We start from the raw sequence: 27,832 nt of genomic DNA, 5'->3' as shown, positions 1-27,832 counted from the left end.
TAAAATGTTATTCTTTTATTTATGTTAAATAAAAACATGAGAAAATCCTTTTTTAAAAAGGGTCAGAATATTCCTTATGTCTCCAAACCAAGTCCATGGATGCAAAGAAATGTTGAGTTCTTTTCCACCAAGGATCACGATACACTTTCATGTTGTATAACCAAAAGAGACAACACAGGCTCATGTCCTTTAGTTGCCATTTCAGAAAGTCACATGCAGTATTTGGGAAAGCAAGGAACAGAACACAGGCATGAGTATTTGTCCCTGTCCTGGCCACAAACATTAGTATTGAACACTTCTTTTTTTTGTGGTCCTGCTAAATTTTTAAGCCACATATACCACTGCGCTTCAATGGTACAATTTTTCACAATTCTAGAATTATATTAATTGGCAGTACTATTTAAGTAGCTGATGTGGCTGAATTTTATAAATTTTAAAATTACATAAAACAGAACTAATACTATCACAAATTTTGCCAGTAGAAACATGACCCCAAGAGACTGCCATTTCCAAAACATAACTGGGCACACATTTATAATGTGCCTGCTAGGTTTTGAATTAACTTGTCATTTCTGTTCTACCATAAAGACTCTGCTTGAATCTCTGAAAATAAATGCTTAGGCTCATGATTTCTATACCCCCATACTTTATAAATCCATTATAAACCTTATAGTCTGACTTAGCTTGATGTCAAATGATTCATCCAAACAGGTTAAGGTAGGCTCACAATTCTCCAATCTTAGTTCAGGTTGTAAAGAGTTTTTTCTATAACTGGAGTAACTAAGAAGAATTTCTCTGTTAGAGAAAGCAGACATTTTCACCTTTGGCTCATGCCAAGATGATACTTTATTATAGAATTTATGATGCTACAGTTTAATAACTTGTAGGCTTTATTAAAAGAAGGGGAAAAAAAGGATAATTTAATACAACCTCATGTCCCAAAACTTTCTAGATTTTTTTTAGTGCAAGAAATGCTGCATCACTGAAGCACTTGAAAATTACCATGAAATCCTAGCAAAAAATGTAATCAACTCAGAGTGGCAATATAAAAGAGAAACAACCAGAGAGGCACACAGATTGTTGTTTTTTTAAAAGGATTTTTATACTATATTAAAAAATCACAAAATAAAAAAGGGATCAATCAACATATATCTTAGAAGTCCTTCCAAGAGTCTCAGTATCCAACAGCCATGGAGGCTGTTGTCTTTCTTCTTTGCTCAGTCTGCAGGTCATTTAAGGATCATCGGAGATGACTTGTGCTCTAGTTCTTAAAATCAAACTTGTTCTGCCAAATCCAAGACCCTGAATTTATCCAAATTGTAGAAACATGCTTTTACCACCCGTCCACCAAAATACCTCCCATTCAGATCAACAACAGCTAAAAGGCAAACAAAAAGACAGTCAGTTAATACAGATACCCCATAAGACATTACAACATTAGCTTTAACTTAAACAATAACTTTAATAAACAATAACTTTAATTATAAATATTAAGTTCACAAATTAAACTTTTAAATTCTTAAATATTTAGCTGTACAACTTACCTTTAATTGCTGATTCAACTCTCTCAAATTCTAAAAATATTCGCACTGCTTCATCATCGGGGGCACCAGGAATCTGGAAAGGAAAAGCAAGTGTGAGCAGTGAAGTGGTCACTTGAAAGATCACTGAATGTCAGTTTTCTCTTTTAAATGATTTGTGCCAGAGTAAATATTCTAATTATCATTGTATAAGGACAAGGACTAGTCAAATACCTAGGAAATAAGTATAATTTGCTCGTCATCAAAAACGTCCTGAAGGGGGCCGAGCCCATGGCGCACTAGGGAGAGTGCGGCGCTGGGAGCGCGGTGACGCTCCCGTCTCAGGTTCGGATCCTATATGGGAATGGCCAGTGCACTCACTGGCTGAGTGCCGGTCACGAAAAAGACAAAAAAATAAAAATTTAAAAAATTTTTTAAAAAAAATGTCCTGAATGGCAGGCACTGCATTAGGTGCAGGGAACACATAGGTGCCAGGAATTCATGGCAGTTAATATAAGCAAGGCAGTATCTGACCGCATGGAGGTACTGCGCCAGCTGACATGTAAACAATTACCCAGTCAACAAACAGCAATATGATAAAGAGAAGCAGGGATTTAAGATGAAAAGATCAGTCCTCTCACTGCCTTTCATATTAGGTTACACTTTGCTGGCTTTGTCTAGCTTCTAAGCCCTCCATCATATGGCTCCATTCCACTTTGTAAGCACATCTCCCGCTAATCCCCAACATGCCAACCATTCCATTTCGGTAGTCCTCCTCACTGTCTCCCAGAAGCTGTCACCCCAATCTGAATACCCTCCCCCAAATCCTACCTATTCATTTCAAAGCTCAGCTCACATCTGATATTGTTCACAAAGCTTTCTCTAACTATTTTTTGCTGATCTAATTCTTTTCTCAACTCCTGTCAATACTACCAAGTCTAGCAACTAAATATTCTGTATCTCACATGTTTGTTTTGTGTTTCTTCAACTGAATGTATCACTGAGAGTACAGAACATGTTTGTTTCCTGTATCACAAATACTCTCAATGTAGTGCAGAGTATGTGAGGGGCACTAAATACTTGCCAAATGATTGACACCAAAGGCATGTCTAAATAACTAAACTATTGGGCACACTACAATCAAAATCTTTAATTACCATACCGATCCTCAATCATAAAATCAAACATTTCTATTTTTTCATCAAATAAAATTTGAAGTCATTTTTGTTTTTGTTTAAAACTGTTACAACTAAATAAAAGAAGTACATCTATCACGTTTTGCAGTAAAACACTGTGTTACTTATAGCACATCTTGTCTCTCTTTGTAGAAAATGTTTTATAATCTGTCAATTACAACTCAGGTTATAAACAACAAAAGAAAACCCTCTTACTTCAAATATCACACATTTTCCAACTTTGCCATATTTTTCACATTCTTCCTTGGTTTCAACTTCCAAGTCTTCATCTACCTCTCCTGCACCAACCATGTTCTATAAGCGACAAAACAAAAATTCAAGTGCCAAATATAATTCACAAATATATAACAGAGGTACATAAACAGGACTTACTTTCATAACCGTGAATATTCCAATCCCAAATGACAATGAAAAATTTCATCCCTGAAATACCCAACAGTTGGTACTTCTTAAAACACCAACATATACACTAAGCTTTGGAAAGAGTTACAAGAGCATCTACGCAAGCTGAAGTTCCAGCAATTTCAAATACCTTAAAGTAATTTTGTTTGTTTGTTTGTTTGGCAGCTGGCCAGTATGGGGATGTGAAGCCTTGACCTTGCTGTTACAGGGCGGCATTCTAACCAACTGAGCTAACTGGCCAGTCTCCTCACTGTAGTCCTAAACACTGTATTTAGCAAAGAAACTTACACTTTAGTGAAAAAGGAATCTAAAATCAACATTATATGTGATCTATCCCAAAGGTATTATTTGAAAAAAGTATTAGTTTCAGTTTTAACTTTTATAATATTGGTGAGGGTGAAAGCATGTGGGGGTAGGGTGGAGTGACATAAAAATCAAGGTGAGCAGACGTGTTTCTTTCTTTTGCTTCTTACCCTTAGTAGGACCACTTTAGTAGGACACTTAAGTATTTCAGTTAATGGATTTGAATCCGACTTCTTGGATGCATCTATATCAGAATATATCATTAGACAGGTTACAGAACCGAATCCTACTTACAATGACTAATTTAATTTCAATAGCAACCCCTATGATTTATGTCCTAGAGTCATCTATGAGCATTTACACAATCAGTCTCTGAGCAAAAATGCAGGCTTATCTGCACTGAAGGCATTTGCTTTGCTTTTCTGCTTTTCACCATGTCATTTGTTTTCACATTACTTTTGGAAGTTTTTAGTTTCCACCATTACCTGCAGTTTTTGCTCATTTCACTTCCTGAAGGGCTGACAGAGATGAATCACAACCCTTGCAGGTGAGGCCTGGCTTGGAGCAACAGTCCAAGGTTACTAGACCAGAGTAATAGGCAGCTAATCACCCAGCCACTGGCTGATGTACTTCAGAGATCCTCACAAATGGGGACAACTGTTGGTTTTTGGTACTAATCTGTCAGGCTGACGGGCTGCTTCCTGCGCTGCGCATCAATAGAGCCACCAGAAAAGTTTTCTCCTTTCTTTAGGAAAGGGAGTTCAGCTAAACTGACTCAAAACTAACTCGATTTTAAAATACTAAGATGTGTTTGTCTCATTTCTATATGCCCTCAGTACAGAAAAGACTGTAAAAATAAATGAAAATAAAACACCAACTAGGCATCATCTACCAAAAGACTGCAAAATAACTACATCTCACAGAGCGAGGAATCTGAAAGAAAACAGAAGCCACACATATAATGACAGGGCAGAAAAAAGAGGAAAGAGTAGAGAAGACCTATAAGCTGCAGATAAAGTGAATATAATCACGGTACACTGCACATAGCTCTGTTCTTCATGCTAGAAAAACAACCATTATTTTAGCAAGTTAACAAGATTTTTTGCCTAGTTGAGGCAGACATGAAATAATTTTCCTGAGGACTATTAATTTTCTGCCTAAGTCTCTCATCGTTTTCTCCTCCCTCTGGCCTTCATCTCTCTACCTCTGTTCTGACAAAATTAAGATGAGCCTCAGGCTTCTTGGTTTCTCAAAACGGAAGTGCACAAAAACCAGGAATGACTGACTATTCTATTTGAGACTGGGCCAGCCCTCTCTGGCTGCATCCTTCCCTGTCCCCACACTGGCACAACGCTGCTCTGGGGACTCACCTTTCTCCATGGACTCTCCCACAATGATCTTGCCGCCCCGCTTGCTGGTCTTCTCCACTGACAATGCAGTGCTCAGCCCCTGCTCATGCTTCCCAAGACCCTGGCCTTCCCGGAAGCCGTACTTCTGCATGATCTTATGTGCCACTGTGCCACTAGCAGGAGGAGAAAGGAAAACAATCCTTACACCTGACACTATCAACTATAGTATAAACTGGATTTTATGTCACAACAAGCTCCTTCTGGAAGGAAAGAGTATAAACTCCACAAGGGCTTCAATGAAGTCACACATAATTAACAGTCAGCCATTACATGGAAGCTGTGGGGACGTTCAGGATGAAAGAAACATAAAACGCTAATGACTAAAATCCAGAATGTCCCGAGGGTATCTTTCAGGGGAAACACTAGTTTCCCTGATGGAATCTCCCTGGGACCCCTGTTAGAAATCTGCACTATCACATAACTTATGACACAATTTATTAAAAAGTGGCCCGTCAAAAAAAGTAAGTTTCATATAATAAAGATGACTGCATGTGTCTAAATAGCACAGTAGAGTTTCCAATGACAGACTTTATAAATGAAAGAACGCTTAGAGATAATCTATTTGACAGAAAATGAACAAACTGAGAACCAGATTAGTCAGCTAGCTTCAGGTTGACTAGAAATAAAGCCAGATGTCACATTTAGAAATTACTTCTATAGGTGTTACTGGTAGACCTGTAACCAGAACTTACTTACAACTCTGACTCTTAGTCCGCTGCTCTTTCTACAGCAGAGTAACAGTCTTCATACTGCACCTGGAGGTGCCTCACGGGTCTCAAGGGAGCCCCCTGGCAACCACTGCTACTTCAGGCTTAGCCTACAAACGCCTGCTCCAACTAGAACTGCCACTACATTATTTCTCATATTTAACTCCCTTAACATTCATTTGAACAAGCTGTTCTAGGGCTAAAAAGACCGAAAACTGCTGAACTATGTGGTGCCACACTGGATCTTTCTTAAGCATTAGTTAAAGATTTAATTCCTGTTTAAAAGAGAATTCAGCAAAGTCAATTATAATCATAAGCAGGAAAAATAAAACAATAAAACCAGCTTCATGTCTATCTAACCCTCCAGCACACATCCTAGAGAAGTCCAATAAAACTTTCTTCAATAATGGAAATATTCTATATCTGCACTGCTCAGTACAGTCACCATTAGCTGCATGTAGTTACTGAGCACTTGAAAGGAAACTGGTGTGATTGAGGAACTAAACTTCAGGTTTTATTTATTTTAAATGACAGCCACCTGTGTCTAACAGCAACCATACAGATCTAGAAGATGGACACTGAGAGTAAGAAACTAAAAAATCCTCCTGATGTGTGCGGACCCAGCCACCTATTCCAACTGACTTGGCATCTCCCCGAGGGCTCCCAGAACCACAGCAGATGCAAACAGGCAAGTAGCTCAGTGTGCCCAGCACCCCCAACATCTCACCGGTAGTATTTTTATCATAGGCCACCCTGTTAAACGACACAGGACAAAGGCCTTAGTGGGATACTGCTTCATTTGACAGCCACTTCACAGCATCAGATTGAACAACATAAAACACTCTCTTAACCAAAATGCACATCAAATCCAGTGGGACTAAAAAAAAAAAAATCCTCAAGCCCCACCTAAATGTCAACCTTAAAACTGATTTTTATATGCTGGCAAACAATATCTAATAATGGTCAGAATGACCAAGTGTTTCTAACTAAAGGTATATCACCATGACCTTAAAGCAAATGACCCATTTGCTTTAAAAAAAAAAAAAAAAAAAAAAAAAAAAAAAAAAAAAAAAAAAAAAAGATGTCATGTCACTCACCCCTTTGGAAATAGCTTATGTCAGCTCTAATTTACATGAGCTATTTTATTTGCAAATGTTATGCAAATAAATGTAAATAATTATCAAAAACTGTTCTGAGCTACAGAAATAATGTTCAACACCTAAATCAGCCAAAACATATTAGAAGTTTTCTGTATGTACAAACCATACCACATTTGTGTTGGTGCACGACCCGCAGGACTTGAGCACTAATTCTTGGGAAGGGCACCATGTGATTGAACAGTGTCTCCCTATAAACCCTGACATCCCTGTTTTCAAACAAGCTGCATCTTGAAAGAGCTATCAACATTTCACACTGCTTCTCAAGTCCTCTCTACATTTTCTTAGATAAGAACACTTAAATCATTACCCCATGTTAGCAAGGAAGGAGTTGCTAGGCCCGGTTGGAGACCTCGGTCTATCCTGTTCCTCGTATACTGGGGGAGGAATAGCAGCTTTGGAAGACTGTGATCGAGGTCTTGAGTCCTCTTCATAAGGAAAATCTCGGGGTACTATTGAAGAAAAATAAAATAGGTTCACCAAAATACTACAGAAAACATTCTGAAACTGAGTTGCATCAATAACTTATCTTGAACTAATTTGACCTTGGTTTACCACAAGGAGTGAAAGAAAACCAAATCAATGTTATAGCCTCCTCATGACTTTTCAAAAAAAATCTGAGGTAGAACACTACTTTCCTGATTCTAACTTTGCTTCTGCTATTTATATCTCCTTAAATGTCCTTTATACATCTTACTGAAATGTTACTTATCCTTTAAAGTCCTCTTAATACAATTCTTGCCTTAATCCTGAAGATTTTCTGTATGTTCCAAGTAGATACAATCTAACTCTCTTTTGATACCCATAGCATCTTACGATTCTGTCTTAAGACTCTAACCTTACTATCTCACTAGTCTCACAGACCATAAAGGTCTTTGAGGTTAGGGGCCATAGACTTGAGCAGTGATTTTCAAGCCTAGCCACACATTAGAATCAACAGGAAGCTTTAAAACTATCCAGATGCCTGGACCCCGCCTCCCAGAGACTGGTTTCAACTGGAGTTTATTGTTTGTCCATTGTTTTCACACAATAGCTATTTAACAATTTTTTAAAATTATCTTCTTTAAAAAGATAACATAAATAATGCAATAGGTATTAAAGAGTACCCTAAATGATTATACTTTCTTGGGATACTTTAGGTATGGCCCAACCCCAGAGCATGGGAAAATGATATAGATGATATACAAAGTCCAATCCCAACCTCCAAATGCTCGACTAGACCACTGGGAGAAGCAGCAGTGGGTAGCCATGTTTTGGCAATGTTCTTAAATGGACACACCCCTACACTGAAACAGAAACTAACAGGAGAAAAAAATCTAATCAAGGAATGTACTGCCACCTTGTGGACGGTCATAAATACAACAGCCTCTAACCCTTGAGTAAAAAAACTGTACGTGCATCTGCTGTCGTTTTAATTTAATTCCAAAGGAACCTAACAACAGACATGAAATGTTGGAGAAAACATAATGAATTGCTTAAAACAAAAAAGATAGGTCCCACTGTATAAAACTCCAAGCCTCGGAGCCTATAAAATATCTAATACTGGGATGGAAAGCAGTAGCAGACCTACAAGCAGCCTCAGGGGCAGAGCCAGAAGACAGCTTTTCAGGTTATTTCCCTTTAAACTTAGGAAATGTGGTGATCCAAGCTAAGATTCCCCATCATGGGGTTGAGGATGTGTACCAGAGCAAAAGGGGAAGAAACAGATCTACTTACGCTCCTTGTCTTTCTCCACGAGAGAGGTGGGTGGGGCGATAGCAGCTCCACCCATACCTGCAAAAACATAATCCACAGATCAGAGGGAAAATGTTTCAGATGCCAGACTCCCGGGACCTAGACACAAGCCACTTGCTATATTACCCACTCCCCTAGAAAATAAAAAAAGTAAAAGAACTGCTACTTCATCCCTCCTGTTAGCATCTAAACAATTAAATATCTAAAACTAGGATTGAAAATGTGGAGAACTGGCAACACCCAGACAGATAAAATTGCCTTCGTAGAATGTAGTTAACAAATAAATTTTAAGGCAAAACAACACAACCCAGAGAAGTAGCAGTTACGTAAAAAAGAGTAATGTCACTCTTTACTGAGACCCATCAGCACTTTCGTATTCCTGACCTCCTCTAGGCTTCACAAACCTCTGCAGTAGGTATTACCGTTTTCAGTTTACAGATGAGAAAATTATCAGAGGAGAGCAAATCAGCTGAAATGGAATAAACCCAGCTTTCCTCCTCCACATAGCACACTCCTTTTCCAGGGTGCAAACCACTGGAGCTAAACATCTATTTGGAAGTGTGGGTCTTTCTGGCTCCTGAACAACCTGCTATGTATTGTCATTTTTCCTGCTGGTGATTCCTGGACAGATAATGGTGGACACAAACAAACCAAAAAAGAGAAAAGAGATCTTTTCCATTTGTTACTGACAACCAGAAGAACATGAGAGGAGACTATAAGAAATTTCACATTAGGTATAAGCGTAATATATGTCCTATGGTTTGATCGCTAAAGAAATAATTTTTAAAATTGTAAATGAAAAAAATAAATAATTTTAGAGAAAATTATGTTAAATGAAATAAGCCAGGCACAAAAAGAGAAATACCACATGTTCTCACTTATATGTAGGAGGTAATAAAAAGAAAAAGAAAAAAAAAAAAAAAACCAACAAAAAGGACACAACAATCACAATAATTCCTTGAACTTAAGTAAACAGAACTGAGGTTGTGGGAGGGGAAGAGAAGGGAGGAATTGGTAAAGGGCCACAAAAATCAGTAACAGTGTATAATGATAAATTTTTTAAAAAATTAAAAAGCAAAACAAAACAGAATAAGTGGCCAGCTCAGATATGATATCTATTGTTATAGAGTTCTCTTTTAATATTTTAGTGCTCAATATCTTAAGGGCTAAATTGCTACACAGAACATCCTCCAAATCCTTATGTATCTGAGCTTAAAACAACAAAGAATAAAAAAGAAGAAACAAATTTATTATTTGCCATGAATAGAAGATCATTTATGGGGAAATTCCTTTAAGATCACTCAAAGGCCACCCCAAAGAGATGAGTGTTGTATGGTACTGAACGTGTGGGCAAGAGAGACTGTCTTGGTACAGGGGCCTTGATAGTTTTACCTCCTTCTTGAGAGAGGCCTTGATTACAGATTACTTTCTCTATTAAATTAAAATTTGTGAATTTTGCTTTGAGAAAATAAAAATTCAGCATAATCAACTACAAAAAAATATTTTTTAATTGTAAATTTTTTTAAGAAGATTACAAAACTATGCTGCACCCGCATAAAATGTTTCACAAAAGAAATTAAAGCCAGCATACATACATTGATTAACAGGAATGAATGACATAAAATACTTAGGGAGAAATATGACCTTGACTAAAACCTTATATTTATTTTGAAATATTTCCTATGATCTTTTTTTAAAACCTTGTCACTAAGACCCACAGTGATTATTGATTCAGAAAAGCAGATTAGCTCTAATAAGATCAGTATAAAAAATTAAGGGTGATTACTGGAAATTTGCTACTAATCAGGCTAAGACATGAACATCAATCTGTTAACAGCAATACACATAATGGAACACTACTTCCCTAATACTAGCTACAAGGTCAATCAAATAGATAGTTTTTTTCATTAGAAGCTGTATAGTTCCTGTCAATGTTTAAGAAGAAAATTAACATCCTTAATGTAAAAGGCACAATGCCTTACAAAAAAGGGCAGTCACCTGGTAAACTGGAAAGATGAGAACTACAAATATTCAACCTATATACTGGATTCTAAAACAAGTTAATCAAAACCAAACACCTGTTGACTGACTAAGATATGGATATGAAATGTGTGCACTGACACACAGAGGCCCTCAATAACCCTGAACACTAAGGTGTACACCTGAAGAGACCACACTTGCCAAAGTGCTGGTCATTAAACGGAATTCACATACATTGGCACATTCTCAAGCTTCATAAGAACAGACTCATGCTAAACACACATTATAATGAGGTTTGCAGGCAAATAAAGATTTTGGATAAGAAAAAAAGTGGACCTGTATATATAAAGTACTCATCCCCTGTGTGTCTCCGGTTCCCCACCCTTAAAATGGACATGGTAACAGAGTCTGCTCATAGTCGTGAGGTTTAAAGGAGATAATCTATGAAAGTGCTTGGAACAATGCCTGGTACCTAGCAGACAAGGAGAAGATTTAAACTTCTCATTTAAACCTCAACCTGTCAACCAAACTTGTCAAGTAAACCAAGGAAATCCCAGCAATAAAAACACCATTTAGCCATTCTCTCAAAGATTCCCATTAGAACACTGCTAATGATTACTAAGAACTTCTCTCAAACACAGGTACAGTCCTGCTCACAGAACTAGAGATGGAAGGGCCTTACAAAGTACCTAGTTCAAATAAATTCCTGTCTGCCTGCTCTTCCATGTGACAGATGAAAGAAACCAAAAAGAGCAAAGCAATTTCTTCAATTTCATGCATGCTAGTGGCAAACATGCTCTGAGACGGTTGTCCACTCCCAGTTTAGTGCTTCTCAGAAATGCAGCCTGACTGAGAAGGCAAACAAGACTGTACTGCAGGTAGAGAAAAGTGCACAAATGTGTTTTAAGCTATTCTCAAAATATCCAATAAATAAATGTTAGAAAGTGAAGCTCAAAGGAGAATATGTGAGAAAACACAATATAAATTAAAACTGTTATGCAAATGTGGAATGCAGAGATCTCAGAGAGAAAATTACCCAAATCATGTCCAATGAATTACTTATTGAGTTGAATATAAAAAGCAAACAGTGGAATTGTGCCAAGTTTAAAACAAAGTACTCATGTTCACGCCTTACTTCTTTTCCTCCTCTCCCTCTCATAATCTTCATCTTCATCAGAATCTGGATCTGGTCGCCTTGAAAACCCACTAGCTTCATGTCTGTCTTTACGCCTCCTGTGGTAAGAAAGGTAATAAATCACAAATTCATTTCAGATGAACTCATTTAGAGATGTCAACCTGGGACGTCACCTTGACTTCCTCTTAGCCAGAAATATCCAAATCCTCTCTCACAATAAACTGTTAATTTGTGGGGAGCAGGGGCGGAAAGAAAAACTAGTTGAAGACTAAAGTAGAAAAAGTATGAAAAGTGAAAATAATCTAAAAAATAAATTGAACAAATTTAATAGGTGCACGATTGTAACTAGGAAGAAAAAAGTTTCCTTGACATTTACCTCTTTCAATTTGACAACATATCAACATAGTAATAGTTTAACAATTTCACATGCACTCATGAAATACTTCAATAAATGGGAAATAGCATATTAATATTTAATATACACTACTTAATAATAATTGAGTATAATATAGTATAATTTAATATATATTACTTAATAATGTATATTAAATATTATAAATCCTGTTACCCATAATTTCCATAAAATATAAATAAATGCATGTAAGTTTAAAAAAATTCCATATGGCTCAAAAATAGTAAAGTTAAGAATAACATTTTAAGTATTTTAAATAGTTTTTATTCTAGTAGAATCACAGCATAGGAAAAAAATTTAAACATCAGGTTTCTAAGTTATTTTTCTAATAACCCCACCCAAAATTTATACTTCAGGTTTTCAGAGTCTACAGATGAAAAATACACTATCTGTATCTAAATATAGATATAGATATACAGGTGAGTTTGTCGTCATGCTGGGATGTAACACCACAAATTCTTAGAAGCAATGTGATTCTTTCTGTTGACTGCTCAACCGTGACAACCAACAGTGCCTTACAGACAGCACTAAAGTTCGTTCATTAATATTCTAATGAACACTTCAACTGCAAAACACCCCCAAGTCCAAATGCAGCCTTACTTTTCCCTTTCTTCTATTTCCTTTTGTCGTTCCAGCTCCCGCTGTCTCTGCCGTTCCTCTCTCTGGCGCTTCACTACTTTCTCATAATCATTAGGGAACATAGGATCATACTCGTCTGCTAAGGGAATCAGAACCTCCCCTGCAGAAAAGCCACTGGGAACAGGGTCCTGAGGAAGGTAAAGACATCAAAGTAAATCCTGTCTTCATGTCTTACAGCTTTACTCAAAACTAAAGTCAAAGAATGAGATAAAAGGGGCCTTGAAGGTCATCCCTCCCCTCCCCTTTGCAACACACTTAGCCAGGTGGTAGCAGAATCATGACAAAAAATTTCACTTCTTAGTTTAGCACTATTTCCATAATGCTCTATGGCATTTTCCTGGAACTTCTAAATAAGCCACCACCAACTAAAATTTTAAGACACTGGTACACTGAAGCAAAAAAATATGACTATGTACAGTACAGCAATAAACACTTCTCTATGAAAACTTAAAAAACAAAACATTCTTTAGTCATCATTTAATAAAGTAACTTTAGATTCTGACTACATGGAGATAACAATATATTAAGATTTTAAGAAGCATCCTCTTGGTCTTTATAAATCTTCTGGAACACAAATCCCCCCCAGATAGGCTGCATTTCAGGCAATTTGTTTGACACAAGTGGATGTAATTTCCTTCCCAGTATCATAATTTTTTTAAGGTTCACTAAGATCAGGTTCAGAGTATAACATTTTACATTTTCTCTTCTATACATTAGAAACTTGGACTACTATGAGAAAAAAGAGGTAGCCTTAAGAAAGAAACTAGAAAAAAACAAAAGGGAGGCAGAGCACTAGAAAATGCGTGATTAGAAACAGGGCGTTATCCTAGAATGGTAGCCTTTATCTACATGCAGTTCTCTAAGCCCTGACCCAACCCTCCTAAACCTCCATACTTCAGTTAGCTTTCTCAGCATAACTCTTCCTTACCCTCTGTAACAATAAGATGCTTGCGCTGCTTATGCAGAGACCTTGAACAAGCACAAGTTAGAGTTAGTGCCCTTGAGGGCCCAGTCTGTGCCTCTTTCAGGAAGTGCACTGCCAAGATATTATCGAAGGCAACAGGATTGTCTATAAAATGTATTTGTATATGAACACAGGAGTGACATGATGAAGACAGCTTATGTTCAATATCAACAGATCTAAATCTAACAATTCCCATAGTCCACTATTTGTTTGGCATTTTACATTGTAAGATAAATGCTTTATCATTTCCTTATGACTAAAAATCCGAAAACCCTGTGATCCAATGAATAAAAGCAATTAGGAAGATAACTATGATCACCTCCCAGGCACTATCACTGGAAAATTTATTTAATATAGGGCTTCTAAAGGGTAGTTATAAATTTGTATTCACATAAAAGACATTTTAAAAACACAAAAGCACATAAAAGAGATTCCTTTTCAGTTATTACTACAACTGGAGAGAAACTAACAATCAGCCACTCAATTTATACTAATATTATTATCACAATGTATCTAAGAGAACAAATTGTTAATATAAAGGTTAATTCTCTGTCATTTCAAAACTTGAAAGGAAACAACTTTTACTGTATAAACCCTGATAAGCTTAACAATGAATCATCCCTTTCTAAATGCTGTAAAAAATAAAGCAGTTTGTTCAAGTTAAAAAAAATTTAAATGTTAATACTCCAATTCTGGGGAGGGAAGAATGGGGTAAAACTAAAACATTCACGTACGGTAGGTCACATTGTATACTGCAGGAAACAAGCTGGCGCTAAAATAAATTGGCCACAAAAATGACTCATCTCTTAATGCCACCTCAGGAAATCTATACTAAGAAAATAACTCTACCACATAGAAAGCTCTCTGTACAAATGTTCATTAGGCTGTTACTTATCAGACAACGTAAAAGCAGATCTAGATGGTTCTACAGATTGGGAATGCTTGTGTAAAGTGGGATGAATTCCCTTGATGAGAATATTTTACGATTAAACATTAGTCACGAAAATTATGTAAACAAAGGAAAAATGCTTATTGATTAAATGGGGGAGACAACATTATAGATTCTAGAATCAATACAAAACTACAAAAGATGATGAACCAATTTTTGATTAGATGCAGTAAGAAAAATTTGGTAGCAGATTTATGGGAAAAAATGTTAAATAACTAAGAATCAGCCAAAAAAACACCTCCACTGTGGGATGCCTTCCCTCTTAGCCTTCAGGAGCAGCACAACCTCCTCTGGTCAGAAAAGCTACAAGAGCTAAACTGCAGCCTGCATCAGAACGAAAGGACGGTGGGAGCAGGCAGAGTCCAATCCAGAACAGTCAAAACTAGGACAATGGTGAAAGGAAATAAAGAAGGGAGGGAGCATGCAGCTGGGACTGTGTCTCAGCCTGGGTCCTTCCTAACAGACTGGGGGAGTGAGCGGGGAAGGAGTACCTTGCAGAGAAAGAATCAACAATAGCAGCATAATCTATCATTAATCTTTTGGTCATCTTTCATCAAGTGATTTGTGCAATGCATGTTGTTGTTTAAACTACCACAGTCATACTATTTGAATGCCATCTGCAGAAAGATAAATGTATAACTAAAAGTGGGTGTAATTTTAACTACAGTTTGTATAAATTCATATGTACGGCATTTTGTCTAGTTTTAACTATGATTTTTGAGTTATCCATTTCTAAATCTTCTTCATCCTCACTGACCCAGTTTATGGAGAGTTGACTATGCCTGTGTCTTTGTTTTTAAGCATGTGTATCACTGGGATAATAAAGGTTAGAGTGGTAGAATTGTTTTGGTGGTTTTTTTCCAAACACCTTTTTCTCTGTTTTAATCCACAATAAAACCATAAGCAGTAACACTGTTTATGATAGCAAAAATTACAACCAAGCCATATATCTAGCATTAAAGGAATTAAATAAATTATAGTACACCCATACAAGGGAATAATGAAGTCACTAAAATGATCATACAGTCCTATATTTTTTGACATAGACGGATAGTCACAATACATTAAGTGGGAAAAACAAGCTAGAGAAAGCACAGAATAAAAACACATTCCATATATAAAGTTTTTAATCTCTGGAGGGTAGGATTTATGGTCATTTGTTTTCCTCTTTGTATATCTCATTTCCGATTTTTTAATAATGAACTATTTATTTTAAATACATAAATACTTTAGAATTCATAAAACAAAAGCAAAAATTAAGTTGGAAATAATATTGATTAGATTTCAAAGGCCTACTGAGGTGACAACCTGTTAATAGTGACATATACATAAAAACATTCTATGTACAGAAAGTAGGAAACTGTGTTCAGGTCACAGGCAGGTGTGGGCTTACCTTCAGCCCAGCTGCGACATGTGGTGGTGTGTCCACAATCTGCCGTTCGTCTGAGGAGCCACCTCGCTTTAGGTCAATGACTGGGGCAAGGACTGTACTTTGTTTTGTCCTTTGGCTCTACGATCATCAAAAACAAGAAAAAAGTACTAGAGTTTCAAATTCAAATTCACATTATTTGCAACAAAGATTTCTTCTGGTCTCTCTAACAATCTTTGAGAAAACCATAATCTTAAAATAACTGCCTTTTAACTCAATTACTATAATCATATACTATTTTCTTTGGATTTTTTTTTTTTTTTTTTTTTTAAACACCAGTTTTCTGACATTTTTGTGAAAGGTTTACAGTAACCCTGGTCACTTTTATTTAAATTTACATGTGAAATAATACATGAAAAAAGCTCTGTATTGCATTTTCCCTCTGACCACAAAAGGGCACATCTGCAGCACATTACACTTTAACTTGTGTGGATCTTTCACAAGAAATGGGTATGTTTTTACATCCTGGGCCAAAGATACTTGGAAGATTAGAGTTTCTTCCCTCCCACTAGAATATAAAACCCTGCCCTACCTCTTTTATTATGAACCAACAGGAAAAAAATTTTTAAAAGAAAAAAATGATCATTCACATACATTCAACCACTATTAATGTTTTACCGTATTTCCTTTACCCTACACCTGTATTTTTGGCTGAACCACTTGAAAGAAAGTTGGAGATGTCACAACACTTTACCCCTAATCTCCTCAAGCTATGGACATTCTACATAACCATGATACTATCACCACACCTATTAAAACCAGATTTCTCCTGTATCATTTCCTATCCAGTTCATAATGAGATTTTCCAAACTATCCCCAAAATGTCTTTTAAATAGCTAATTTTTTTTGAACCAGGATCCTACCCATGAAATTTTAACACCAGAGATACACTGTATATCTGTTTATGTACGATATTTATATCAGGGTTTTATGCATTAAAAGAGCAAGATTTTATCACCCCCTGTATTAGTCTGTTTATGTTACTTATAACAAAATACCTGAAACTGGGTGATTTATAAAGAAAAACGACATTTATTGCTTACAGTTTCTGAGGCTGGGAAGTCCAAAGTCCATCTGGTGGTGGCGACAGTGACCCAGGGGTCTCCATTGCAAGACAGTGGAAGCAGAGAGAAAAGAGAGAGCAAAAGGCAGACTCTCCTCTTCTTTTAAAGCCCTCAGAACCACACCCCTGACCACCATTTTTAACCATTCACTACTGCACAGTCCTACAATCCAATCACCTCTTCAAGGCTCCACCTTTCAATTACCATAATAGGATTTCCCACACTCTTAACAGTCACAGTCGGGGCTAAGTTTCTAATACATAAAACTTGCGGGACACAATTCAAGCTTCAGGGAGTTTGGGGGGGACATAATTCAATCCAGTACACCCCCGAAGGACCAATATTCACCCTGTCTGGGGGAATATAGCCTCCATTAAGGATGTATGCCCTAAAACATAAAAACCTTTAAAACAACGAGCAACCCATAATACCATTCTCATTCCTAAGAATATTTGATAGTGTGTTTTCATAACAAATTTCCAGTCAACAACTATGTTTTTAATGTTTTACATGTTGAATTATTTCAAGGATATTGCCAGTGCCCAACATGTATACAACAGGAACGAAAGCAATACCATCCAAACTACATATGCCCAATGCATTCACAAGCAATCTGAGCACTCAGTAATGCACACACAGCAGCTCAGTTATTCTGAGGAGCCTCATTCTCAAAGTGCTGTTTCCAAAGCACCTGTAATAAACCAGCAGGAGTACTACTGCTATGAAGGAATGTTGTCCCCTCCAAAGCTCATGTTGGAACTTAATCCCCAATATAGTATTTGAAAGGTGGAGCCTTTAAGAGGTTTTGGATTGTAAGACCTTGCAGTAGTGAATGGATTAAAAATGGTGGTCAGGGGCATGATTCTGAGGGCTTTAAAAGAAGGGGAGAGTCTGTCTTTCTTTCTCTGCTCTCTCTGCTTCCACCATCTTGCAATGTGAGACACCTGGGTCATTGTCGCCACCATCAGATGTGTTCCTTGGATTTTGGATTTCCCAGTCTCAGAAAGTGTAAACAATAAATTTCTTTTCCTTTATAAATCACCCAGTCCCATGTACTTTGTTATAAGCGACATAAACGGACTAATACAGAAAATTGGTACCAGAGAAGTGGGGTGTTTCTTGTAACAGATATTTGAAAATGTGGAACTGGCTTTGGAACTGGGTGTTAGGCAAAGGTTGGAGGAGTTTGGAAGACTAAGAAGAAAAAAACACGAGTGAATGTTTGGAATGTCCTAGAGACTGGTTACATGGTGGCGAGCAGAATGCTGATAAAAATATGGTCTGCAAAGACCCTTCTAAGGAGGTCTCAAATAAAAATAAGGAGTTTATCGGAAACCAGGGCACAGATCACCCTTGCTGTGAACTGGCAAGGAATATTGCTGCATTCTGTCCATGCCCCAGGACTTTGTGGAAGTTGGAATTTAGGAGTTGTGAACCAGAGTACTTGGCCAAAGAAATTTCTAAGCAGCAAAGCATTAAGGAAGCTGCATGGGTACTTGTAACAGCCTACGCTGAGTTATTGCAGCAAAAGCATGACATAAAGCCAGAATTTAAAAGGGAAGCAGAGCATCAAGATTTGGAAAATTTGGAGCCTGGTCATGTGGTAGAGAAGCAGAGAGCATTTTCAGAAGAAAAATCCAATGGTGCTAGGAAGATAAGTACAAAGGAAAGGGATTATCAAAAGAAGGAGAAAAAGGCCCTGAAGGCATTGCAGAAGCCTCTAGAGCCAATCCTTCCATTTCAGGCCCAAAGACCTAGGGAGACAAAATGGTCTTGGGGAACAGGCTTGAGGAGCCCTCCACAGACTCAATGCCCAGGACCACCTTGGGAAGCTGCTTCCAGCACCAGCACTCCAGCTGCTTTGGCTGCTCCAACTGCTCCAGCTGCTCCAGCTGTGGGTAAATTAGCCCCAGGTGTGGCTGGTCGTGTAGCTTTGGAAAATACAAGCCAGAAGCTTTGGCAGCATCCATGTGGTGTTAGGTCTGCAGGCTTGCAGAATGCTAGAGGTTTGGAGGCTGCGGAGCCTCCACCCCAATTTCAGAGGATGTATGGAACAGTTTAAGGGCCCAGGAAGAATCTGTCACAGGAGCAGAGTCACTGCAGACAACCTTCGCTACAGCAATGCCGAGCAGAAACGTGGGGTCAGAGTTGCAGCAGAGAAACCTCGTCAGTGCCATGTCTAGTGGAGCCATGAGAAAGGGACTGCCATGGAGACCCCAGATCTGTAGAACTACCAGCATGCAATGCCAGCCTGTGAGAACTAAAGCATTACCTGAGACCAGGAAAGCCATAGGAGCACAGCTGCCCAAGAACTTGGGGACCCAACCCCCAAACCTGCATGCAGAGGACATTGAACATGAAGTTATAAGATTTGCCAGCTTTGAGATTTAATGCCTGCCCTGCTGCATTTCGGACTTGTTTGGGACCTGTTACCCCTTTCTTTTGGCCTATTTCTCCCTTTTGGAATGGGAATATGTACATAATGCTTGTCCCACCATTGTATCTTGGAAGTAGATGATTCGTTTTGAATTTCACAGATGGGACTTTGAACTTCAGACTTTTGAGTTGAAATAAGACTTTAGGGATAAAATGTACATATTTGTACGTGAGAAGGACAAGAGTTTTGTGATGCCGTGGCAGAATGTAGTGGATTGAATTATGTCCCCCCAAAACTCATTGAAGCTTGAATTGTATCCCCCACATTTTATGTATTACAAACAGACCCCACTGTGACTGCGAACAGGGTGGGAAATCCTATTATGGTAATTGAAAGGTGGAGCCTTGAAGAGGTGATTGGATTGTAGGACCTTGCAGTAGTGAATGGATTAAAAGTGGTGGTCAGGGGCATGATTCTGAGCGCTTTAAAAGAAGAGGAGAGTCTGTCTTTTTTTCTCTGCTCTCTCTGCTTCTACCATCTTGCAGCATGAGACCCCTGGGTCATTGTCGCCACAGCCAGATGTGTTCCTTGGACTTTGGACTTCCCAGGCTCGGAAACTGTAAGCAACAAATTTCGTTTTCTTTAAAAATCACCCAGTTCTGTGTACTTTGTTATAAGCGACATAAACAGACTAATACAATGGGTTATCACAGGGGGGCGCTGGCAGCTTTATGAGGAAAGCAAGTAAACATGTTGACGTGCTACCCCCCATCCTCGCCATGGGACTCTGCAGAGTGTCCCACCAAGAAAGCAGCCCTCACCAGATGTGCCTCCTGGACCTTGGACTTCCCAGCCTCCAAACTGTAAGAAATAAATTTCATTTCTTTATAAATTACTGTTTTAGGTATTCTGTTACAAGCAACAGAAAATGGACTAATATAGCTACTTAAAAACGTACACTCCTGGGGCCCCAGACTACAATCAGAATTTACCAGTATATCAGGAGTTATGGCTACAGAATTAGCAATATTAAACGAGTTCTCAGTCAATTTTAGACATATGAAGTTTGAAAACCAGTGTCAGTACTGGAAGTTAAGCATACTGTGACAGAATAGCAAGCTAAAACCAGATTACTCGCAAACCTAACAAGGAACCCGCTCTGCAGACTCCTGCTGTCATGCTCTGGGCTTGTCTTTACCTTTGCTTGAGTGAGAGCTGCCTTCTTCACCTGAAGCTGAGACTGCAGGAGTTTGAAGTTCTTGGACCAGCCTTCTGTTTTTGAGTCACTGGTCTCTACTCCCAGGTCGTCGTACAGGGACATCTTTTCCGTTTAATGCTGAAAGGCAAGTGGGCGAGGATTAAAGAAGTCAAGACACAGTAAAGATTTTAAAGTTTTTCATGTTAAAGTAATAGAGTATAATAAAATATTAGAAGTAAAAGGTCCAGAACCCTTCAGCAACAGACGCCAAGATCCCTGATATCACCAACGCAGGGCTCTTTCTAACACATGAAGCTACATCACGTATTATTTAAAAAACAGACATTCAGAATTAATTTTTTCTACCTATAAGATGATGTGATCAAATGATTCATGAGTGAAATCCTTCAGTTCTACAGCATATAATGAGGTAAGACAGAAATTATAGATTTGGTGCATTATTAATTACATATACCCAATTTTTAAAAATTCTATTTATCTCAATGGCAAAAGGTAGAAGCCTTACAAAAATGCCAATTACCAGGTTGATCTAGCACAATTAGCTACCCTTTTATAAAGAAAGTATTTAAACAAACTCCTAGAAAAAAAAAAAAGGCAAAAATGATCTCACAAATCCTGTAATTTTGTAAATTATGATTGTCTGTTGAGGGGGAGTAAAGGGTTATGTCTTAAATACTCTGACTTCCTCATATCCCACCAAGAAAAAGTTTGTAATCTTTAATAGCACTAATTACAAAGAGATAATCAACAATCTACAAGTGAACAAGCAATACACAATATCCTTACAGAACAGAAGAATGCAAGATAGCAACAACATAGTAAGTGTTAACATTTGCTGAGCCTTGTCAGGCCAGGGATGTTAAATATTTGCATGTAATGCAGTAAATGCAGTAGATACCAACAAAGCCCACCACTTTATAGATGAGGAAACTGAGGACTAGGGGATTAATTTGCCCAAGGTCACAGTGGGAAGCCTCTTCCAACCCAGTCAGGCTAACTGTAGAGCCCTTGCTAGTAAATCCCAACTGTCACCTCACAAAAACCTCAACATCCTGAAACCTACCAACATGGACCACTTCTTAAAATAAGAGATCACTTTTTCTCCTCGCTATTGTCCATAGGTTGCCTGGGCACGGCGGCCGCCCTCACCTACGGCCTCTATTGCTTCCACCGGGGCCAAAGCCAGCGCTCCCAGCTCATGATGCGCATCCGGATTGCCTCCCAGGGCTTCACTGTAGCAGCCATCTTGGTGGGTATAGCTGTGTCTGCCATGAAGTCTCGACCCTGAGCTCCGGGGAGATCGTTCCAAGACCCAGGAGCAACCACTGACCCTGCCACGGGACTCATTCCCTCCTCTCCCCTGACAGGGCCCTGTGTCGTTAGAGGAGTAAGTGGCCGATTGTGTAACCGTAACCGACAGATTTTTTTCAGAAATCCCAGATTCGGTTCAGTTTGATTGCTGCATACTTCTATTTGTGCCACATCCTCTTCATTCCCTACTTAATAAACTCTAATTCACTTGTAAAAAATAAATAAATAAGAGATCAATTTCTTTCTAATAGACAAAGTTTAAACTGAAATCCATTAATTGCAAATAAATGCTTAGCACCATAGTTCCCAATTTATGGACACATTCCAAAAGTGTCAGCTCCCAGGGGCCTAGAAAGCATTTTCCCATAGAAACCATGGTTTCCCACAGAAACCACTTGTGTTTTGTCACTCAGAGGAAGAGAAGGAAAATATCCCCCCACACCCACCCAGCAGGTCTCACCCACAGCAAGCATTTCTCTTTGGAGTATTCTTCCTCCTCAGCCCTCCCATTACTGGTATTCTAAGGCCCTGCCACCCCAACACCACGGCTGACCTTAGTTCCACATGTGGGGTGGAACACAGGGAGTGGATACCAACTTTTATTCCCCTGGGATAGTTGCTCTGGTGCAGTGACTCCCTGCCTGAAATCAGTACCCCACGGAACTTTTCAGTTTCTTCTACATGAACAATCTGATTACTTAAAACTTCTGTTTTTATTTTTAAGTAAAAGACCCACATGGCATCAGAGAAGCAGGGTTTATAGAAGCATAGTTGCTGGGGGTGTTAGTGGCTGACTGCTCCAACAAATCATATAAAAACAGAGAAATGCCTACAGATTCTCCTCCCCATTAAGGCTTCTCTAACTACTCACCAGCTTGGTGGACAGCAGGACGTCCACCAGGGCACACCCCTGCCTTCAGTGCCAAAGTGAACATCTGGTTCAGGAACTTTGCCCATGCTTTGTGACATTATGCTTGAGGCACTGAGGCCGAATCAAGAAAAAGGAATGAACTCCATTTCTAAACAAGTATGGCTGAAATATGAACATGTCTTCAAAGTTTTAGAGTGAATCTCCCTGGGGTCCACTTAAAATCTATTTTAATCCATTCTACTGTAAACTCCATGAAAACCCAGATCCAGTTTGTCCTGTTCACTGCTTTAGGCCCAGACTAAGATCAATGTCTAACCCAGAACCAAACAGGAAATGAGGCCAAACACACACTTAATACTCTACTTGCAAAGCCCTCCCAATCCACCTCTTTAGAAATTTCTGGCCAACAATTACTTTGGCCAGAAGGAAGAACACTGCACCAAACAGCTTCTAAGGCTTTTGTGCACTTTTCTTCCAGCTTATGCAGAATTCAAAGCTCATTGTTCATATCTAGATGCGTATCCTTAAACTTTAATCTGAAAAAAACTCAGCAATAGCAAAAAAACCCAATACTGAGTGTCCAGCTCAGCATTGTGGTTCCCTAAAAAACTACTTCAGAAATGACCATGCATTTTTCATCGAACTCAGTTTAATCTTTTGAGTCCTCTTCATTCAATTGATCACCAATCCAAAGCCTACTAAACTATGGCTTCACCTGTTCTTCCTTTATTCATATAATTGCAGGGGAAGACTAATACATTCTGAGAAACAAATATAAACAATGACACTTTCTGGGAAATCACAAACAAATTATCAAAATTTGTAACCCAAACCAAACTCCACTTTAGATATTTACTTTTTTCAGTATCTCTTCATAAAAAACTTAAGAACTTCATCAAAGGTGTTTACAAATACATTAGTGCCAATGGAAATAGGTTAACCAAATGCCCACTAAACTAGGAGGGGAAAGATTAACTTATCCATTTTTGCATCTCCAATTTCTGTTACAGAGAAGGCATCTAATAAACACTTTTAAACATCTAATAAAAATATTAATAATGAAACAAACAGTCTATTTAGCCATATGAATTGGCAGTGAAACTAAGCAATGTGCACAAGTTAAAGAACAGGCAAGAGGTTCTCGAGATAGATGGTGGCGATGGTTGCACAATGTGAGTATACTTAATGCTACAGAACTGTACACTTACAGTTAGCAAATTTTATGTATATTTTACAATTTAAAAAGTTAATAAAACAATAAAAGAATAGGCAAAGAAGCAGCACTGGGGGGTAAGAAGTAAGTAACAGTAGTTAACACCAGTACTTCTCCCTACTCAGAAAAGTCAACTCTGATAGAAATACTTTCCTAAATTCAAGCAGTATAGAAGATCTCAGCCTCCAACAGAGTTCTTCCATCTAAGAAGTTGATACTTAAAAATTTCCTTGCTGAATTCATAAGGTTTTATGAGACCATACTTCGCCTGATTCCATTTCATTTAAAATGGTTTGTGGACAATTCCATTTGATTTGCCTTGCTCTGCAAGCTTTAAAAATCATTATGCAGCAAAATCTTAAGTTCATTTAAAGTTCATTTCTCTTCTCAAACCTTCAAAAACACTTTAAATAATAGAAACGATGTCACCTTACCAGCATCTGCTAGTTTTCTTTAACACAGAGCTTATAAAATCAAATCTCTACATCACAGTAAATGTGGAAGACCTTTCTTTGTTTTTCTTGTTTTCACTCAACTTTATTTTCACAGAACCAGATTAATCATATAGTAACGACACACTCTCACGATCCATCCATTCACCTATGGTCCGCTTTTTAAAGATTATAATGCTACAAGCACCATCCAAAACAAAAGACAGGATTTAGACAAGAAACCACACTCAACCATATGACTCCCCAACCCATTCATGTGATTTCCCAAATCCTGTTCTCATTATTTCCGTGCTTTCCTCCTTCCGTATTTTATTTACATAGTTTTAGTGTACCTATTCCCTAAAAAGTACTTTTTATTTTAGCCATTTTAAACATTTATGAACATACCACAGTTTATTCATTAATTCACTCCACTGCAACCACTGAAGTGCATCATTAACAAGACTCTGCCAAGACCCAAACTTAACCGAATTAATGTTGATCTATTACGTAATGTTACAACACACTTATTTCATAAGGTCTGGTGCCAAGTAATAAAAAGCAGCACCAACACTTGGATATACCCTAAGAAGCCAGGATCAAATATAAATACAAATAAACAGATGGTTTTTATAACATTTTTAAAATATTGGTTATTTACTTCTTTTTTATGGAAACACTGCCTTTTGATCAACCCATTTTTCAAATATGCACCATTTTTTCTTAAGAAGAAACACAATAAACGTGGTTCTGCCAGAAGGAATGGTGACTTTTCAAGATTTCACCTAAGCTTGAAAGTATTTTTTTAAACACATGCAGCGGACAGGAAAAAGAACATGGAAGGCTCTTCTCAGAAGCTTCCCAACTACTTATCTTTTAGACCATAGTAGAAGACTTTAGAGACTACTACCCCACACAAAACTAAATATCCCCAATTTGTTTCCCCTGAACATACTCAGATCACAGAAACTTTTACATGTTATGCAGACTACATATCTGTCTCTTACTATACCATAAGCCCTTAAAGATAGAGACTGCCTCTGTCCTCATCTTTATATCTCTAGCTTAGCACCATGCTTGGAACATTGGAAGCACTCTTAATATTTTCCAAATGTATCAGTGAATGGAGGGAAAACGTAAATGCACCTATTTAAATCTCATTATTATGAAACAGTAAGAGCTGCAGATCTGCTTTTAAGGGCATAACTTTTTCCATTTTAAGGACATAACTTACAATAAGTGGAATCTGACGCTTACGGTAAAATTTAAATTATATACCATAATTAACGGGAGACAAACTACCACTATCACATAACCACCAATGAGTCCAGGTCTGAGTTCTGAGCACCAAAACGAGCAGGCTTGGTAAGAAACCTTTTTATCACTAAATAAATATTCATGCATTATAAAATGAAGGCTGTCTCCTTGAAGCCTAAAAATATGGCAAGTATACACAGAAACAGAAACGGAAATATGAAAGGCGGTGCACTCTGCACTCCAATGCCCACAAAAAGTTTAGCTATAAAAAGCATCTGTCTCGGCCCAGCCCGTGGCGCACTCGGGAGAGTGAGGCGCTGGGAGCGCAGCGACGCTCCAGCCGCGGGTTCGGATCCTATATAGGAATGGCCAGTGCACTCACTGGCTGAGTGCCGGTCACGAAAAACACACACACACACACACACAAAAAAAAGGAAAGAAAAGCATCTGTCTCACCTATAAGATTTATAACGACCTTTTAAAGAGTTTTCTAAAAAAAATTTTTTCCTATACCTCCACCTCTGACAACCCTGTCACAGTTTAAAATTTCCATTCATTCTTACTCTGTATTATCAAAATACCATGGGCCAGAGTGTACTGCAAACAGAGTCCACTGGAGTCATCTGCAATTTAGTTGTATAATAGAACAACCTTTACTATTTACTATTACAAAAGGCTTGAGGGATTATCCCATATTCCCTAAAAGTCACTATTATACTCCAAAACATCTGCAGTTTTTATCCACTAAGAATGTGGGAACTGAGTTGCATCCTTTAAAAACTCCACCTGTTGCAGATGACTAGTCCTCATTTACCCATCTGTCTGAGTATATTTAGACTCTTGCCTTTATCCATAACATCCTATTTTCCATCCATATGCCTGGCTCCAGCAGCGAGTATCTTCAATGGTGCTCCTTTACTGACTTCTCAAAAGACCTCCACCGTCTGACCTGACTACCCCTCTAGAAACTCCCTCTTTAAACCTTTCTCTTCCTTACTTGCAGTTTCCAGAACGCACCATGGTGCCTCACTTCTGCTACTTTTGAACTTACTTTCTCTGCAGGGAACTTTCCCCCATCTTGCACACCTACAAAATATCTCCAAGGCTCAGTATTAAGCATTACGTCCCCTTTCCAGACCTTACTCTAGTGCCTGGGTTTTCATGCCTGTTTTCCTAGAGACCAAACCCCTCGGGAGCAGAGACGGAACCTCATTCAACCAGCATGATCTGCTCGTAACACATCGTCCGGGCAAGAGGAGCAGCTGGAGAACGGTTTGCGGACTGCACATGGGCGCTAAAACACCGCGTTAAAACGACAGGGTCCGAGGCAAGGCCGAGTCACTATTGCCTTCACCTGTCCTGGTAGGAGAGATGCCAACATCTGCGACCCCATTTCTGAGGCCCGGAAGGAAACGGCCCCTGAGCCCTGGGGAGGAGCGGCTGCGCGGGGCCACAGGGGACCACTGCGGACTACTGGGGTCTGGTGACCGAGCAACTTCGGCAGGACGCGACCCACGCAGAGAAGAAAAGATTTTTCAGTCACAAAGAGACCGAGACAGACGGAGAGGAGGAGCGGGAGAAGGCGAAGGCCTGGGCAGAGGAGGCGAGCGGAGGATCGCGCGGAGGCGGCGCCGGGGCCGGAGACGAGACCACTGTGGCTCGGGAGGCCCGCGCCGGGACCCCCGCCCTTTGCGGCTCGGCCTAAAGCCGCGGCCTCACGTACTGCGCCGCCCCGGAAGGCGCGCCCTCCCCGAGTCCCCGCTACCCGCCAGGCCGCTCCCCCGGGGCCGCCGGGGCGCTACTTACCGGGCCCGCCCGGCCAACTCTGCCCATTGGCCGCGGCGGCGGCAGCGCGGAGCCGGCCGCACTCCGCGGAAACCCGCCGACGGCCCGAGCCCACGGCGGTGCCCACCCTCAGCCGAGCCCGCAGGATCCTCGGCGTCGCGGGGTCAGGGCGCACGGGCCGCCGGGAGAGCGCGCCTGCGCCGTAGCCTGCAGCCGAGCCTGAGGGCGCCTCGCCGCACTGCCCCCTGCCGGCTGGAGGACCGCACTGCTCCTCCCCTCCGCCGGCGTCCTCTTCTTCCACCAAGAGGTGGCGCCGGGTTTCGAGGTTGCGTCAGCATTGCAGAGGGTAACAGTGACCCTGGAGGGTG

At 39.2% G+C, this 27,832-nt stretch overlaps 1 protein-coding gene across 1 annotated transcript; it reads right to left on the bottom strand.

Moving 5' to 3' along the window:
- RBM17 (RNA binding motif protein 17) lies at nt 1-27,634 on the bottom strand. The gene is made up of 12 exons (XM_063099757.1): nt 27,486-27,634; nt 20,576-20,713; nt 15,901-16,017; nt 12,556-12,722; nt 11,544-11,641; nt 8,411-8,467; nt 7,005-7,146; nt 4,792-4,943; nt 3,592-3,665; nt 2,912-3,010; nt 1,545-1,617; nt 1-1,378 (listed from the first exon to the last, which is right to left on the bottom strand). Exons 2-12 carry the CDS (start codon nt 20,696-20,698, stop codon nt 1,275-1,277), a joined length of 1,206 nt encoding a protein of 401 aa, XP_062955827.1. The 5' UTR covers nt 20,699-20,713; nt 27,486-27,634; the 3' UTR covers nt 1-1,274.
- Nucleotides 27,635-27,832: the final 198 nt, after the last annotated feature.

This window comes from Cynocephalus volans, chromosome 6 (genome assembly GCF_027409185.1).
Source record: "Cynocephalus volans isolate mCynVol1 chromosome 6, mCynVol1.pri, whole genome shotgun sequence".
NCBI lineage: Eukaryota > Metazoa > Chordata > Mammalia > Dermoptera > Cynocephalidae > Cynocephalus > Cynocephalus volans.
The sequence above is the reverse complement of the archived record's forward strand: the minus strand, read 5'-3'. Positions and strand labels throughout refer to the sequence as shown.